Source organism: Equus przewalskii, chromosome 2 (assembly GCF_037783145.1).
Source record: "Equus przewalskii isolate Varuska chromosome 2, EquPr2, whole genome shotgun sequence".
Classification (NCBI taxonomy): Eukaryota; Metazoa; Chordata; class Mammalia; order Perissodactyla; family Equidae; genus Equus; species Equus przewalskii.
Window position 1 is genome coordinate 53,361,196 of NC_091832.1, and position 18,603 is coordinate 53,379,798.

Sequence of the window (18,603 nt, forward strand, 5' to 3'; positions counted from 1 at the left end):
TTTATTGCCTTTAGGACATTACAATCAAAATGACCTAAGGCTGACAAAGATGATCTGGATAAATCAGGAACATTCTGTTTCATTAACAGCAGCCTGCACACTTCACTTTGAGATGCGACTGTATTTGCACGTTAAGCTGGAGGTGTTTGTGTCCACTCACACAGGCTGATGCAAGCACACGCTCGAGCTCAGAATTCAGCAGTTGCTCAGTGGAGTGGATTTGATCCTTGGGCTCAGGGTTTGGGTGTGTGCCTGAGATCGCCCCTACGTGCTCAGCGTAACTGTGTTCCATTTTCTTTTTTCTTATCTTTCCAGTTTCCACATACCGACAGACTTTAGTTCCTGCAGCCGTGTCAGCTACGACAAGTTCTTCCAAGATAAATTATCCAAGTGCCTCTTTAACGCTCCATTGCCCACAGATATCATATCCAGCCCGACCTGTGGGAACCAGTTGGTGGAGATGGGAGAGGACTGTGACTGTGGGACCCCCGAGGTACTACATGTCCTTTCTAAAATGACCTAGTCTGTTTTTCAATTGCTAAGAAGATAAACCATTAAACTACACAGTGCGCTTTACTATAAAATTGCATGTTTGTTGTAACTTTGTATATGTTCATTTGTAGAGATTTGTCAGGCCAGCCTTTCTAACAACAAACACTACATTTTTTAACAGACGAGCCTGATTTCCTTCTTGGGGTTGCTTCCTCACTCCCTGTTTGTTGAGTGCCATTCACCACCTTGGGCTTTCTTTCCTCATCTTCTCTTTCTGGCAGAAATACTTCAGGTTTCTTATGTGCCTATGACATTAAGCAGTCACTCAGGCACAGCGCTGTGATAGTGCTCAGGGCGTAAGTAGCTTGCCCAAGGTCACCACGCTGATATGGAGGAGCCAAGCTGTGGGTTCAGTTGTGTTTGTTTCAGGGATCCCAGACCCATCCTGCACCATCTTTGCGACTCAGGAGTCGTTACCATTGGAAGTGTCTGCCCTGATCCCACCGGTTCACAGGGCAGCCAGGATTCTGAGTGAGACCTTTGCCTCCCTCCTAGTAACACTAAATATAAGTATTACCTCAAGCTCTCAGAGGGTCAGCTTTTCAGTAACTTCAAAATAGGATTATGAAGTTATTCATTCCCTGAGAAAGAGTAATCTTTCCCAAATGATGTTTATACTTGAGATAAGGGCAAGAGTTTTAACCATAAAAAGTTGTAACTTCAAATATATCATTCCTTTAGGAATCTAGCCAGCTGAGGGGGAAGCTTCTGAGGGAGGGAACTGTCCACGGCCTGGGCCAGTGGCTGATTTCTCAGAAAGAAGGCGGAGAGAGCAAGACAAAGTGTTTTACACGGAGCTGAATTAAATGTCAAAATTAGATAAATTATTATATTTTGAGATTTTCATTACATGTTCTAGAGATTAAAATTATTGCTGAATGGGTTCAAACCTGATGAGTTGAAGTAATTACATTCTTTAACTATTTGGATGAATTTTATTTCTTTAAAAAACTATTCTTTTCCTTTTTTTCTCTTCTATTTTTACCAAAAAGAGATAATTCTCCTTATTGCTATAAGTGACTGGGGAAATTAGAAGAGATATTTAAATTAAAAAAAAATGTAAGTAGAATTCAGATAACCAGTAAACCACCAGGTGCTCCAAAATCTTCATTTTTCTGGTGTTACGCTTTGTTATCATTTATTTTTTTGGAAGTTACTTTCAGACTGTACTAAAGCACAGTCTATGTGATGAATGAATTGTATTACAAATTGTGCTGAGATGGGATCAAAAGTCATCCAACCTCTGTGTTTGTTTGTGCTGTTTCTTAGGAATGTGCCAACATTTGCTGCGATGCTAAAATGTGTAAAATCAAAGCAAGTTCTCAATGTGCATTAGGCGAATGCTGTGAAAAATGCCAGGTGAGATTGTTATTTTGTTCTATATTAATAATTATGATTACTCTTTATTTTTTCTATGTTAAAATATCAGGGATTACGTTAAATGAAATAAGCAAAGTAATATTTTTCTGTCTATGAAATAATGTTACCTACCATTTAGGAAGGCCTCTTTACAAACATGGGTTATTTGATCCTCCAACAACCCTAAGAAGTAGATATTATTATCTCATTTTGCTTTCGAGGGAGCTCAGAAGAGACAACGTGCAAAATAACAGAGCCGCTGTAGGCAAACTGCAGACACGCCCGGCTCCAGAGCCGGTGCTGGTTGCTTCTGTCTGCTGCTGCTTCAGATGCCACACGGCGTTCTTGGACAAAATCTCATAGCTGTTTGCATACGTCTTTAACCATTGATTTGGTGGAAAAGCTTTTATTTTAAATAACGTGAGGGCTTCCCTATCATCAACCTTTGAAGTCACTTAGGGTGAAATTCTTAGAAAAAAGACATAAAATGAGACTGCCGTGTCATTTCCTCTGTAGGGCTCTTTTGCGTTTCCCTTCAAGTTAGAATTCAGCATTTTACATTCTCTTGTTGCATAGAGTTCTACATTGTGATTGTTTATTTTTGTGTCTGTCTCCTTAGATTGACATCTAAGGGCAGGGCACTGATTTATCCTCACCTAGCACAGAATTTCCTACATTTTAAATAGTCAATAACCATTTGTAGAATGAACTTGTGGATTATTTACCAGGTTAAAGGTAGTGTTTGGAATAGATTTTTTTTCTTAATGTCACAGGGAGAATAAAGAAATAAAGGAGGCCAAAAGGAAGAAAATTTGAGAACTTAGGTAGTATTCACTAAGTGTTGCAAGTGCTATTTGTTAGAGATTATGGGAGATAAAAAGAAAGGAGCCTTGACATCAAAGAACTTGTGATTTCCTTAGGGCAGTGATATGCACACCTGAAACAGATGAAAATATAATGCATAATTAAATGCTCAAGTAGATATTATAATGATATATGCCCTTTGTGCAATACTTTCCACATATATTTTTACTTAATTTTCATAATGACCTTGTAAAGTAGATATTACATGGATAAATGGATTTTCAGAGAGATTAAATCTATTTTCTAAGCTTACACATCCAGCCACAGGTAGAGCCAAGATGCAGACCCATATCTTCCAAATGTGAATTCGGAGATCTTTCCCCACCACAGGTGGAAAACAGGATCAGCGACTTGCACTGAAGAAGCCAGAGGAGCCTTTGCGGAAGTTGAGGCTCTCCCAGTCTAGAGAGTAATGTGTGGATTTTAGATAAGCAGACAGAAAGAGAAAGCTTTTCCCAATGAGGAGGCTGACAGAAAGAACAGACCGAACAGAAGGTATAATAAGCATGTTTCGTGTGACAGCTGGAAAGAAAGCTAGTCTGGCTGGAGCAGTGGGGGTTGAATTTGGAGGGTCTCATATGCCCCAATTAAAATTAGGACTTTATTCTGTTGCCAGCATTAAGATAGTGAAAGTTTTTTGATGATATGAGAGCATACTTGCTCACTTCAACTAGGAAAATATATGCTTCCAGTGTCCACACAGGCCTCTTTAGATTCACGTGAATGGCAGAATTCGTTTTAGTAAGGTTTCTCTGAGGTAGTAAGAGCAAGATTTACAGTAAAAGATTGCAATGGAATTAATGCATCTAGTAAATATTCGGCTATTTCTCCCTCATAGATAGATCAATCCATAACAAGAAGTGAGTTGAAAAGAAATATCTGAAAGTACATTAAAAGGAATTAAGGATTAGGAAATGTGATGCCTGGGAAAGCCTCAGAGCATGCTGCTTTTGTGCTTGTGCACTTCTTCTTTATACGCAAGACTCACTTCATCAGCAAATCTCCGAAGTAGAAGATTTAAATCTCCTTGAAAATCTTGACAAAGAAGCGTTCAACAAAGGGCGAAATAACTTCCTTCTTTGCATTCTAAGACGTTGCTTGTTTTCTTCTGTAGTCTTCTTCTTGATATTTCTACAATGTTTGCACTACAAATTCAGAAATATTATTTACTTAAAGACTTAGGGCATTGGTCAAACTCAACAGCAGTAATATAATAGGAGATGGCTTTAGCTTATAAAATGCAAACGTAGACTAGAATAGAATGATGCCTGTAACTAACTACCTTGCCAGAAGAAAGCCAAAGGGAAAATGAATTTTGCATAATTTGAGATATTAGGATAAGTCAGGTGGAAAAAAGCCTTCTCTCCATATTTATTTTCCTACAGTTTAAAAAGGCTGGCGTAGTGTGCAGACCAGCAAAAGATGAGTGTGACCTGCCGGAAATGTGTGACGGCAAATCTGGTACTTGCCCTGATGATAGATTCCGAGTCAATGGCTTCCCTTGTCAAAATGGGAAGGGCTACTGCTTGATGGGCATGTGCCCCACACTGCAGGAGCAGTGCGCCGATCTGTGGGGACCAGGTAGGAGACACACCCCAGTGTTGCTTGCCTTCCTGCCTCTCTATGCACTTGCACAGAAAAATCATATTATTCCATGCAACAGAGTTTAATAATGACCAAAGTAGCACTCTGTCCTATTCCTTTTTCTTAGAAACTGTGCTGCTGCTCAAAATCCTGGATAAGTACATTTTAGGACTTAAAATCAATTTGGTGGCTGCTAGATACAGCCAATAAAAATGAGGATGGCCTAGTTAAATTTTAATTTCAGATTGATAGCTTTTTTTAGTATCAGTATGTGTCATGCAATATTTGAGGTAGACTTGTACTAAACAAGTTTTTGTTTATCTGAAATTCAAATGTGACTGGGTGTCCTGTACCTTATCTGGCAACTAACCAAGATCCTATTCAGATAAGTAAACCCTTGGAAGTCTGTGTGTGTGTGTGTGTGTGTGTGTGTGTAGGGGTGGCAGGGGTGACAGGGATGCTGGGAGTTAGGCAGAGAGCAAGGTACACCATAAAAAAAGAAATTAAAAATGAAATCATAACTTAAAAATCTCCAAAAACTTTAAGCCAAAATCTAAATTGTGCTAAATAGCTTAATCAGAAAGGCGATTTTAAAAATATCAAGTCTTTGCCTTCCTGGATATAATGTTTATTGTGTACATGTGATTAATTTTCATATCCTTTTCTGCCGCACTTCCAGATTCCTACTTAAAAGGCTGAAGGAATATTGTTTTTCAATAGGGAAAATACATATTCCTAGGAGTAGTTGAAGAGGGTTATCACATGCCAGAAACTTTTCATTATTCCTGAAAATACGCATAAAACAAGATTAGAGAAAGCCCCCAAAATCACTGATTCACAACACAGCCAGAGAAAAGAAACCTAGCAAACAAATGGACAAGAACCCAGAAAGATTCCTGAATAAAACCACTTGTGTCAGCCAAGGGTGGACCGAGACACAGTGTGAGGAGCTAGCTTGACGCATCAGAGCGTGAGGAAGTGCCCTGTCTCGCTGGGAGAGGCCTCAGCCTTCCTGCTGACTGTGGAAGTCTAGGGATGGACACACTGAGTTACAGTTGGAGACAAAGATGGCTCTGCCGGTAAAGAGCCCCTGCCTCCTTGGTCAACCTCAGAATAGGGCAGAGCCCTGGGAAAAGGAATCTTCAGCACAGGGGCGAAGCTCTGAGCATCCCCTCTATTATTTGGTAATAAATCATTGCAATAAATACTATTCCTTTCTTCTTGTGCCTGACCCTTCAATATCTGACTCCCTGACAAACCTGTAAATCTCCTAGCACCTAGAAACTGTCTGCTTTGTTCACAGTTGTATTCCCAGTGTGTCCTAGCACAGTGTCTGACTTTGGTAAAATTATCTATTGAATTAATGTTGAACATATCCATCTGATATTAATATAGGGAAGCCCTTTTAAATCATACATTTAAAGGAAGCCCTTATAAAGGCCAAAGAAATAGGTTTGCCTAAAAAACTTCCAATTTTTACAATTCATAAGGGATCACATATTTAAATTAACCTTCAAAGCTTGAAAAGTCTTATATATAAGGGGGAAAATCACTTTCTTTAACATCAAATCATTTCTTTAATCAATTGGAATTCCAAATATTGAAAAATGTGACCAAGGCATGAACAGGCAATTCATCATAAACAAAAAGAACAATGTCTAATAGACTTTGCAAGCATTGTAACTCAAGAGCAGAATGTGCGAAATACCATTAACGCATCAGGAGTGTGACATAGAGTAAGAAAGATGAATGAAAAGTTAATCTTCTATGCTTGTTAAATTGGCAAAGCTTTGTTACAATTCCTGCTCGGAGTCAGTGCAGATGTGAAGAAACACTTAGTTGCACACACGCTGGTAAGAATATAAATTAGCATGTTCTTTTCAGGGAGAATTTGGAAAAATGTATGTACAATCTAAAAAGAAAATGTACTGCTTTCCCTAGCAATTGTAGCCAGGAATATTTATTTATAAAGAATTTTCAGCCAACATTTTTTTAAATGGTAGTGGATAATTAGGAAACATCTCAAAGTCTAGGAATAAGAATTAGTCAAATAAATTATAGTGTATCTATCCAATGCAAGTATTACAGCTATGATATTGTAGAGTATTTAATGCCTGGGGAAAGGACAGGTATATTGTTAACAGAGAAAAAGTAACTTCTGAAGCAGTGTGATACCTGGCACATGAATGATACTTCCCACAATATTAGCAGCAATAACTCTGAAGTTTGGGATTATGAATATGCTTTTTCCTAATTATTCAGCTAATTATTCAAGTTTTCGATGAAGATCTTTTATTATAATGATAAGGAAATTATAAATGTTAGTGAGATCAAATAATCAAGAAAATATGGTAATAAAACTCGTTTTATCATCTTGGGCATTGAAACATGGAATTCATTTAAAATGGTTTGAGTTTATAAATCACCATTATAGGTTTAGTAATTTTTCTTGAAACCAGTGCAATATCTTCATAGGTTTGTGATTATTTTTAACCAAGTTGTTGTTTTTTCAAAGACTATATTCAAATTTTCCCGGTCTTGTTTATTGATCTTTAAGGGGACATCCCAGGACAGAGAAGGAGCATACGTCTTAGAGTCACATAGAACTGGGGGTGAAGTCTGGTTTTTCCTCTCTTTCTGTGACTTTAATCGATGTGATCCTTTATTTCCTTGTTGATAAAATGAGAAGGATAACAAGAATAGCTAATATGTATTAACAATGTACTACTAACCAGGCACCATTCCCAGTGACTCACATCTTTTACCTCTTTTAATGCTCACCACAACCCTATGAGGTAGGTACTATTATACAGATCCTCATTTTACAGCAGAGCAAAAGGAGAGGTAAGTCACTTGCCCAAGGTCACACAGGTGCTCAGTCTCACTGAACGCCTGAGCTCTTCAACACTATGTTCTGTTGTCCATCTGGTGGGGATCTGAGGAAATGCACATGAGAAATTAAATATATGATGCTTATCACTGTCCCGGTACAGAGTAGAAGTTTGACTAAGCATAGCCTGGAATTGCCTCCATAGCACGTATCAGCAGAATAGCTTTCCGATATCTGCCCGTGGGCTGGTAACATAATGACTGTGGCTTTCCTGGCTAAGTCTTCATATTTAGATGAATTTTTTTAACCTTCAGCAAATCATCCACATGTTTCCAAATACTTAGATAGCCATTATTCAAAAGTAGAATATTTAAAGACTATTTGTAATTCCAGCCAGCTCTCTTGATATCAAATTGTTGCAGTTTATATTTCTGAGAATGGTCAATGAGATTATGCTAAAATACTACTTCTCATGCTATGTATTTCATTAATTTTATATTTCATTAATCCTTTGTAGCATTGAACTTCTTCTCTCTTTTCAAATATGTCACTGCTGATCGTGCCCGGTCCCAGAAACCAAGGTTGCAGATGAGTCGTGTTACAGCAGGAATGAAGGTGGCTCAAAGTACGGGTACTGTCACAAAGTGGACGACAAACACATTCCTTGTAAAGCAGAGTAAGTGGCATTGTGGTTTGAACCTTCCTGCTCCAAACCCTAGGGAAATTGCTCACTTCCAGGCACACCTTCTGACTTATTTCATGTAAAGAGGAAGTGAATTTGGACATCGTTCACTTGATAAACATTCATGGAGTGACTGTTATGTGACGTGTTTTAGGCTACGCACTGAGTTAAAAGACAAATAAGAAATGAGCGCTTTTTTCTAGTCCCTTATGGATGCTTCAGCTGACATCAAGTACAGTCATTGTTCAATAGAATAAATGTTTGAGATGGAACGTGCAATGGTGAATGGGCCTGGTTGGAAATTTGTACATGGATTTTCTAGGATACTTTAGGTGCTTTTCCATCTAGTGTCTTTCATTACGATTCTAGGGGTAGAAATATTTATCTACTCAGAGGAATAATCAATACAATTTTTGTACAGTTTTCTTTAAACTTGCCATGGCATTACATAAAGAAAAAAATACAGTAAGAGGAAAGATTGACAATTCACCTAAAGAATTTGTTTTATTTTTTGTATTGATATTCGGGAAAAAATTATAGACGATCATCAGTGAACTTGAGATTTTTCTATAAGGTTTTTGATTCTACAATTTTAAGATGACTTTTAAAATTCAAATTATAATGGATTAAACTTTGTACCTGCTTCAAATTTTACACATACAAAGTAATATATAAGAAGAGATTGAACAAGATCAGCATTTTCAAAGCTTTTTCAATGAATAATAATTTTTCAAGATGATAGATATTACCAAACAAACTATATTTTAGGCATAGGGTCATCTCTTGGGGAGTCTGGGCCTAAAAGACAATCATATCCTGTGGTCTCTCCATTACAAGAAATCAGGGCAGATTCAAAAGGGAAAAAACTATGTAAAAAGCAATGTGTGTGTGTTATGGGGAGGGGGTTTTGTAGTTTGAGATAGAGTGAGCGGGGAAAGAGAGAAGAGTAGCTTCGGCCTTCCTCTGTAGCATATGCACATACCGTTGTCCTGTATAACTGTTTGTATGAGTACTGGATAATTTCTGTGACTGGAGGCACAAACATTTCATTCTTCTCACAGGCTGACTTCCCAGTCACTTCTCAATAGTCATTGGCTACAATAGAGAGAAAGCCTGTCATTTCCTGTGCCCTAGAGCCTTCCTTATAAAGCTCTACCTAATGATTTTAAGAAACGCCCTCAAGTTTAGAAGAATGCATGCCTTTCTCCACTCCTCCATCATATTTTCTAATAGCCACCAGAGACATCATAAGAATCTGATTCCATCTCTCCCAGAATAGTTTTTCACAGCCCTCCTCTGAATTCTGTATAAAGCTCCAATTTTATTGGCATTGGTTTTATTCACCTTGGCAAGTAAATGAATGGCTTTATTGAGTCCTGAGCAGTTTGATCTGTGTTTGCAGGGAGATAGTCTTCTTTCCATAACCCTGCGTGTGTCTTGGAGTGTCAACTAGGGCTCACTCAGCCTTATATTAACAGAACTATGGTTGAATTATTCTCCTGCAATTCATGAAAATAAATAAGTAAGCTTAGCTAAAATAAGAAAGAAACTGATTTCCAAGGGGTTTTACAGGATGTGAGAATTCCATCTTCCTTATATCTTCTAGCTCCATCCTGCATATGACCCCATTCCCAGGTGTTTCTCTTGGTCTGTGGTGGCTTCTCCAGCTCCAGCCATCACATTCCAACAAGCAAAAGGGGAAAAAAATTAAGGAGTAGGACATACTCCCTCCCATAAGGCCACCTTCAAGAATTTGCATTTAAGATTCTGCTTTCTTCCCATTGATCAGAACTTAGACAATTGACCAAAATTAGCTGCACAGGAATCTGGGAAATGTGGGTTTTTTTGAGCAAGGATGTGCCTTGTTACAGCTAATATTCAAGGGTTCTATTACTGAAGGATAAAGGGAAAATTGATATAAAGGAGAAGTAGCAGTCTCTTCTATAGGGAGAAATACCATTAGTTAAATATTGATAGGGAGCTGATTTACATTTGTATAAAACAGCAGTTTGGATCCTGGTATTTCAACTGCAGCAAATTCTGGCTTTTTCTCAGTGATGCCATGTGTGGGAAGTTGTTCTGTCAAGGTGGCTCAGATAATTTGCCCTGGAAAGGACGTATAATAACTTTCCTGACATGCAAAACATTTGAACCTGAAGACTTCAGTGAAGAAATAGGCATGGTAGCCAATGGAACTAAGTGTGGAAACAAGAAGGTAAGTTGAAATTGTAGTTTTTACTCAAATGTCCTTTTTTTTTAATTTTGTTTGTTTGCTTCTCAAGGCCTGCTTGTGTTTCACGGAGCACACTTTTCAAAGCAATGCTTATGCCATTCATTTATGCATGCCTGCATTCACTCCTTCAATATTATTTAATATGTGCTTAGCACTAGTTTGTTAAACTTAGGTAGATTTTATTGACCCCAAATCAGTAGGTTCTCAATAAATGATAGCAACTCTGATAATTATAAAGAGAATAATATCAATACTATTTATTCTTAAATAAATGATTATTTTAATATTGCAGATGATGGGATAGTAGCGTGTTTTCCATAATATTTTTTGGAATGGGTAACTTGTCTCATGTGCAATGCTTAGTTCAGTGGTAAATGTCAGTCTTAAGAGTTGGACTGACGAGGAGGAGTAAGAGAATGACCCGGGAAGAATGAAGTGAAATTAGAGAATCTTCTTTAAAAGAGGACTTTCTAAATATTTTATTATAAAAATTATCCAGAGCCCATCTTCCTATGTTCAAAAGAGTGCTGTGATTTCTCTAATAAAAAGGTAAGTTTGATAACAATCGTGATGACTAATAATGCAAGACTGAATTCCAAAGAGTCACCAATTTGCAGAGCTGAAGCCGCTGGGCACTGATGTCAGCCTGGTGTTTTTCACATCCCTTTCAGGTCTGCATCAATGCAGAATGTGTGCACATTGAAAGAGCCTACAAAGCCACCAATTGCTCCTCTAAGTGCAAAGGACACGCTGTAAGTTTTGAAAATGTTTTCCCAAGCTTGCTGAATCAATGTAATTTTAGGTTAGTTTTGATGATGTTAAAGTAATGTGTCAGCATTAAATGATTAAAATTAGTAATTTTGTCTAACCTCTCAGTAGTTTGGTTCCATGAGAACTTTCTTCTAAGAACCTGGGACTGAAATTCCAGTTGTGAACTCGTACATTCTGTAGCCAGGTGCCAGGCTGCAGAGCAGGTTGTTTCTTCTTCAGAACTGACTTCAGCACTGATGAATAGGCACTTGGGGTTGGTGGCCAGCCTGTGTGGAAACTAACAGGGTCACTGCTCCCCTAGGTGTGTGACCACGAGCTCCAGTGTCAGTGTAAAGAAGGATGGGCGCCCCCTGACTGCGATGACTCCTCGGTGGTCTTCCGTAGGTTACATTACATGTCTAACCTGAGAAAATTGCTTTCCTCCTCCAAGCTTTTATTTCGTATTACACAACATTTCATTGCCTTTTTCCTCTCCTCTTGGAATTCCTGTTCTGTAGATATTGAATCCACAATATTAATCTTCGAAGTCTTTTTAACAACTTTTTAATCATGTTTTCCACATCCTTATGTTTTTACTCTACATACAAAAAGATTTCCTCAAATTTTACGTTTGTAATCTTATTTTAATTTCCCAAATTTTCTCACTTTATGATTGTTCCATTTTCATAGCAGCCTTTATTTAATGTGTAGCTATAAGATCCTCATAAAACTCTTTAAGAATATGACTTAGATTTTTAATTATTTTTTTAATCTTCAACTATTATTTTATTTTCTGTTCTTAATTGTGGTAACAGTTGTTTATAACATTTTACAAATTTCAGGTATGCATCATTATATGTTTCTATTTCTGTGTAGATTACATGTTCACCACCCAAAGACTGATTACAATCCATCACCACATACATGAGCCTAATCACCCCTTTTGCCCTCCTCCCTTCCCCCTTCCCCTCTGGTAACTACCAATCCACTTAGATTATTATTATTATTATTTTTTAAGATTTTATTTTTTCCTTTTTCTCCCCAAAGCCCCCCAGTACATAGTTGTATATTCTTCGTTGTGGGTCCTTCCAGTTGTGGCATGTGGGACGCTGCCTCAGTGTGGTTTGATGAGCAGTGCCATGTCCGCGCCCAGGACTCGAACCAACGAAACACTGGCCCGCCTGCAGCGGAGCGCGCGAACTTAACCACTCGGCCAAGGGGCCAGCCCCAATCCACTTAGATTATTTTTAAGTTCATTTCTGTTCCCTGAATCATCTCTACCTCTTTTGGGTTTGATTGTTTTTCTTTTTTCAGCCTGTCTCGTATTTCCTTGTGTTTTTTCCATCAGGATATGTGATGCTTAGTTCAATGCGGAATTAGATTGACTTGAATTAGCTCACATGGGTTTTCTTTACATGTTTCTGTGCTTGTTGTACCTACCAATACCTCTCCTGATGGAAGATCTAGCTATGAGCTGTATCACTAGATAACAGATCTTCCTACAGGCCACCAAGGTGAGAAGTAGGAAGTGTGGGGATCCTCACCTCTAATCGCCATGGTGAGGAGTGCTTTGCTCTGAGGAGAGAGTTCATTCCATTTACCTACTGGGAGAGCTGCTTTTCTTCAGTGCTCTCTCCTTTATTCCCCCTTCTCTGTCTCTGATATAGTATGGGTATGTACAGAGCCTCTGTTCTGCTTCTCAGGCTCTTGCATCCCCCATTGCTTCTGGAGAGAGGTTCTCAGGGCGTTCTCCTGAAGCATGAACCACTCTTGCTCTATGTACACAAGGGATGTGGGTGGGGATACAGATGAGGATGAGTTTGAATGAACCATCTGTCCCAAATTCAGATTCTCTGTTGACTTTCCCCCTCAAAATAACATCTACTTCTGATGTTTGGGTTATTTTGTTAAATTTTTTTTCATTTTCTTTGTTAGACTTCCCAAGAAAGAATAACATTTAATTCTGATGTTTAGAGCTATAATTTATTATTTCTGCCCACCTAAATTCCTTTACTTCCGATCTTTCTGCAATTTCCAAAAATTCTTTACTATTTTTTCTACTGTTGTATGATTTTATTAAATAAACATATACATACACACATATGCATATACAACCACTATCAAGCATTTGTCATCTAGGATTTGGATAGGGTAGGGGGATAGATGGAGGAACATAATCAACTACTTTAATTAGAAAGCTCTTTGTTTCAATACTTACTAAAAATCCTTTTATAGTTTGACTTCCCTCTTCTTGAACTCTTAATTTTGACTCATCTATTGAAATCATCTCCATGAGTAATTTCTTCTTTCTTTCTACATTGAACTTTCTAAGTTGCATTTATGAGAATTTATTTCTGTGGCTAAATAGAAAACGTGAAGAACAGGTAGGATTGGATTGGATTTTTTGAATCACAGCTTTAATTTCATGACTCTCTTGAAGCAGATACTGATGTGTAATGTTAAACAACTGAGGCTACACTGATTTTGTCGTTGTTAAATAACCACTTTAAAAATCATTAGCTTTATTTTTTTAATGCTTTTAGAATTGCTACTTAATGAAAACTAATCACCATGCTATGGCTGAGCGTTGCCCTCTTTCCATTATCTTGATTGTTAGCCAGCGAGGCTTCTCAAATTGAGGATGTGGTTCTTTCTTCAGTTCAAGGAATGTTTCTATTATTACAAGTTTTAAAATTGATTCTGTTCCACTTCTCTGGTTTCTAATTCAGAAACATAAATTATTTGTATGACATATCTCTACTGTGTGGCTTCATGTCATCTTTTTTCTCATTGTCCTTTTCTGCTGGTTCTGGAAAGTCTTTCAAGATCGTTCTCTATAACGCAGAGTGAATTTTTGAAAATGTTAACACCTCTATTTGTTATAGTGACATTTAAAAATATTCAGTGGCATTTTTGTGTTTCCTTGAAATGTTTTCATTCCAGCCTATTGTTTTCTCTTATTTCATATCTTTTTAAAAAAAATAATGTTTTAATTTTATTGAGAGTACCAAGTAGATGCCATCATAAATTTACTTTGATTCTTTTTATAATTTTTTCTAAAATATATATTTTAATATATGTTGTTTCTACTTATTATTTTACATCTAATCTTTTCATACTTTTTATGATTTTCTTCTCCATAATTACTTATCATCCAATAAAGTAGAATCAATTCTGACACACACTGTTAAAGTATTTCCTAAAAATGTTCACTTGGGAGGACTGGAGATGCATTCTATTACATTAAATTTATGTCCTTAGGGCTTCAGGGAGGCAGCTGGAGTGTTTCACAGAATAAGTGGGGGAGGTTTTTCTCTGAATAGTTTATTCTATTTGTTGAAACTATTGTTTCAACAGGATTCAACTTTATCCCTCAGGTTTTCTTTTTGTTTTGGGGCACTGTATTGCTGAATTTGGTTCCATTTCTGGTGCTACTTCTGATCTAAACACCAAGGAAAGCCTCCACCAACTGAGGAAAGTCCCTAGTTCATCAAACTGTCTTGTCACCAAAAGGACGGATCCCTGAGGCTAGTTTTCACAATAGCCTGGTTTCTAAATCTAAACTTGAATGAGAAAAATTACATCTCTATTTACATTCGATTCTAACTAAAATTTAGAATTTTCTGCAATTACAGGAATGTAAGGCAGCGAACCACAGAAGTAACAGCAATATTAGTAGTTCTCATGACTTTGTAATGATCATGACTTTCTCATGATTTGTAATAGGAATTACAAATATTTTTACATCACATTGCAGTTGCTACATATGTCTCCAAATATCATACATGCGTATCTCTGGTTTGAAATTATGGTAGTGATTAATTCATTAGTAGATTTGATAACTTAAGGGGTTAATAAAGAAGCACATATTTAACTATATCCCAAATTGTTTTATAGTATTTGACAACTGTATTCCAACGTAACTAGCTTTATTTTTAATCCTATGCATTTTATTAACAAATTTAAAAACATTCAGAGAAGGAATTTATAGGCTTTATCAGATTTCCAAAGTGATCTGTGCCACAAAAAATGGTCAAAATTCCTGCTCCACAGCATGGCCGTGCACAGCCATGGGCTTTCAAGCTTATTTATTTTAATTAAAACCAGTTTTTGTGAGATATAACATATACAGAAAAACATATAAATACACATAATATAGCATGTGTTATTATTTATACATATTTATAATATGTAGCATACGTTCATTTATATGTAAATATAAATGAAATATAAATTTTATAAAATGAGCATTCATACAATGCACTGTGGGCGGAGGAACAGAACATTGCCCGGCATCCTCTCCCGCAGCCTCGTCCCAGTGCTGGTGTCCTCTCTCCCTCTAAAGGGTAATCATTAACTTGTCTTTTATTATGAACATTTTCTTACTTTCTTCATAGTCTTCCTTCCTAAATACATATTCCTAAACAATGTATTCTGTTTTTTGCTGTTTCTCAAGTTCATATTTATGTCATTATTGGTACTCATGGTCTTCTTTCCTCTACATTATGTTTTCATAATCCATGTTCTTAACAGGTCGCCCGAGTGAATTCATTTTTGCCGTGGTGCATAATATGACAATATTGTCATGTTTTGGTGTAAATATCATATAGATATATGACAGTTTCTTTCCCTTTTTTACTGCTTTTATGGATATTTCAGGGCTGTGATGAAAAAAGTTCCTATAAATGCTGTCATTCAAATCTATTTAACTTCACTAGATCTCATCAAACTGTGTCCACATGGTTGCACAAATTCACACTCCTAGCAGCAGAGAATAAAAGTTCCTATTGTTCTACAGCCTTTAAGCCATTTGGCATCAGCAGAATTATTAAATTTTAGCCATTCTGGTGGGTTAGTAGTAACAGCATATCGGGGTTTTAATTTGCTTTCTATAGTTATAATTTTCTTTCTATATAACTAACAATAAGAAAAAAAGGAACTTCTCTTATTTTCCGGGTATTTGTATTTCCTCTTTTGTGAAGTATTTCTTCAAACCTCTTGGTTCATTTTTCTTTTGGGTTGTCTCCTCTGGCTGCTTTATTAGCTTGTGTAAGTTTTAATGTATTCTTGATATAATCTATTTTTCAGTTATACATGTTGTAAATAACTTCCCTCATTCTGTGTTTTCTCACTCTTAGTGGTGTCATGTGATTAACAGAAGTTTTTAATTGTAATGTAGTCAATCTGTTAATTACTTCATTGATGGTTAGGTTTTTTTCTTTGTGTGTCCTTTTTAAGAAAATTTTCCCTATCCTGGAGATATGAATATATATCCATATATTACATTCTAAAAAAGATTATTGTATTGCCTTTTCAAATTTAACTCTATAATCTATCTGGAATTGTTTGTGTATGATGCATGTATTCAATTTCATTTTTATCTTGAATGGATGCCCAGTTGTCACTGCATCAATCACATAATAGGTCATCTTTCATTAATGCTCTATAGGGCCACCTCTCTAATAAAGCACGTGTACATAGATGTGTGTCTTTCTGGGATATCTATTCTTTTCTGGTGGTCCTATTTGTGTGCCAGTATAACACTCTTTTATTATTGTATCTTTAAGATAATTTTGATATCTTTTAAGTGGTCCTTTATCTTTGTTCTTTAAGAATGTCTTGGGGGGTGAGGTGGTGCTGGCCCCATGGCCTAGTGGTCAAAATTTGGCGTGCTCCACTTTGGTGTCTCGGGTTCGCAGGCCCAGACCCCAGGTGCAGACCTACACCACTCATCAAGCCATGCTATGGTGGCGACCCACATACAAAATAGAGGAAGACTGGTAGAGATGTTAGCTCAGAGCAAATCTTCCTCAGCAAAAAAAAAAAGAAAGAAAGAATGTCTTGGCTATTGGCTATTTGTACTTTCATATATGTTTTACAATCAGATTCTCAAGTTACACACACAATTCCCACTGGGATTTTCATTTAGTGTATACCACATCTATAGAACTACTTGGGGGAATGAATTTTCATCTTTTGATAAAAGCATTTTTCAATTATTAATACAATATAGAAATTCAACTAATTTTTGTGTATTTATTTATTTTATTTATTTTTTTTAAGATTTTATTTTTCCTTTTTCTCCCAAAGCCCCCTGGTACATAGTTGTGTATTTTTAGTTGTGGGTCCTTCTAGTTGTGGCATGTGGGACACCGCCTCAGCATGGCTTGATGAGTGGTGCCATGTCCGTGCCCAGGATTCAAACTGGCAAAACCCTGAGCCACCGAAGTGCAGCTCGTGAACTTAACCACTCGGCCATGGGGCCAGCCCCAAATTTTTGTGTATTTATTTTTGTATTAAATACCTCTGGCAACCTATCTTAGTAATTCTAGTAATTTATCTGTAGATTCTTTTAGATTTTCTACATATTCAATCATGTTGTTTCAGAAAAGTGAAAATTTTTTTTCTTCCTCTCTAATCTTCTTTACAATTTTAATTTCCTGTACTTGTTTTCCTTCACTGAGTGGTACCTCCTGTACTATGCAGAATAGAAATAGTGATAACCACCTCTTTGTTTCTTTCCTAATCTCAAAGGAAAGGCTTTGAGTTTTGCCTTGTTATCTGAAGGTATTGTGTACATATTTAGATCCTCTTCATAGGATTAAGGAAGTTCAATTCTATTCCTAGTTTGCTGAGAATTTTATCAAATGCTTTCTCTTTATTTATTGATTCAAATGTTTTGCCCCTTTACTTTACTCTGTTGGTATTGCAAAATAAATTGATTGATATTTGAACGTTTATCTAACTCTGCATTCGTTTGATAAACTCAACATGGAAATAGCATCTTACATAATTGATGGATGATGTCTGCTATTATTTTATCTTCATGAGTGATATTGGCCTGTAATTTTCTCATACTTTACTTGCTTATTTTGGGTATCAGAGTTATGCTAGTCATATAAAATGAAATGGGGAGTGTTCACTTATTTATATTCTCTGGAAGACTTTGTATAAGAATGGAAGGTCCTTCCCTAAATATCTGGTAGAACTCGTCAGTAAGCCATGTAAACCTAGAGTTCTGAGGACTATTCTAAATTAGCGATTCAATTTCTTTAGAAGTTATAAGACCCTTCAGATTTTTTATTTCTTCTTATGTAAGTTTTAATATGTTCTGTTTTTCTAGACATTTTCCTACTTCATCTAAATTTAAAATTTTGAGTTTAAAATTATTAATAATACTTAACTTTTTAATATCAATGGAATCTATGGGATTGTGTTTTCTCTTTTTTTAATATCATCCGAACAGAATTTTAAAATTTGTATCATTTTTTATGCTTTTTCTTTTTTCACGTTTGTTTGCTATTTTAATTTCTGCTTTATACTATTCCATTCCCTTTCCTTAAATTTTTTTCATCTTTTAAAAAATATCTTGAAATGGATGCTTGGCTCATTAATTTTCAGGCTTCTTTTTAAATACATCCTCTTCAGATTACAAATCTATAAATTTTCCTCTAAGAATTCCTTTGATTGTAGCCCACATGGTAAATGACATTTTCATTAGCATTTGGTTAAAATTATTCTCTATTTTCCATTTGCTTTCTTCTTAGACCCTTGAAATGTCTAGACATGTATTTCTCTAAATACATGCACATGCAGATTTTCTAGCTATTGTTAAAGTAGTGCTTAGAATAATTACACAGGGATCAGAGAACCTACTGTGTTGAGGATATGTTGAAATTTGTTGAGACTTGCTTTATGGCTCAGCATATGCCCATATTTGTAAGTATTCTGTTATGCATACAGAAATAT

At 36.4% G+C, this 18,603-nt stretch overlaps 1 protein-coding gene across 6 annotated transcripts in view; it reads left to right on the forward strand.

The window, feature by feature from the left end:
* ADAM28 (ADAM metallopeptidase domain 28) overlaps positions 1-18,603 on the forward strand; it is a 73,057-nt gene that overhangs the window by 39,732 nt on the left and 14,722 nt on the right. For 5 of the 6 annotated variants that reach the window (XR_011536461.1, XR_011536464.1, XM_070606937.1 and 2 more), the window contains 7 exons: positions 316-493; positions 1,822-1,911; positions 4,161-4,356; positions 7,763-7,865; positions 9,927-10,086; positions 10,776-10,856; positions 11,177-11,255. Coding sequence is in view for 3 of the 6 variants with exons in the window: in XM_070606937.1 (XP_070463038.1) it covers positions 316-493; positions 1,822-1,911; positions 4,161-4,356; positions 7,763-7,865; positions 9,927-10,086; positions 10,776-10,856; positions 11,177-11,255 (887 nt within the window). In the remaining 3 variants the exon portion in view is untranslated. The remainder of the gene's footprint in view (positions 1-315; positions 494-1,821; positions 1,912-4,160; positions 4,357-7,762; positions 7,866-9,926; positions 10,087-10,775; positions 10,857-11,176; positions 11,256-18,603) is intronic. The other variant, XR_011536481.1, reaches the window with a different exon arrangement.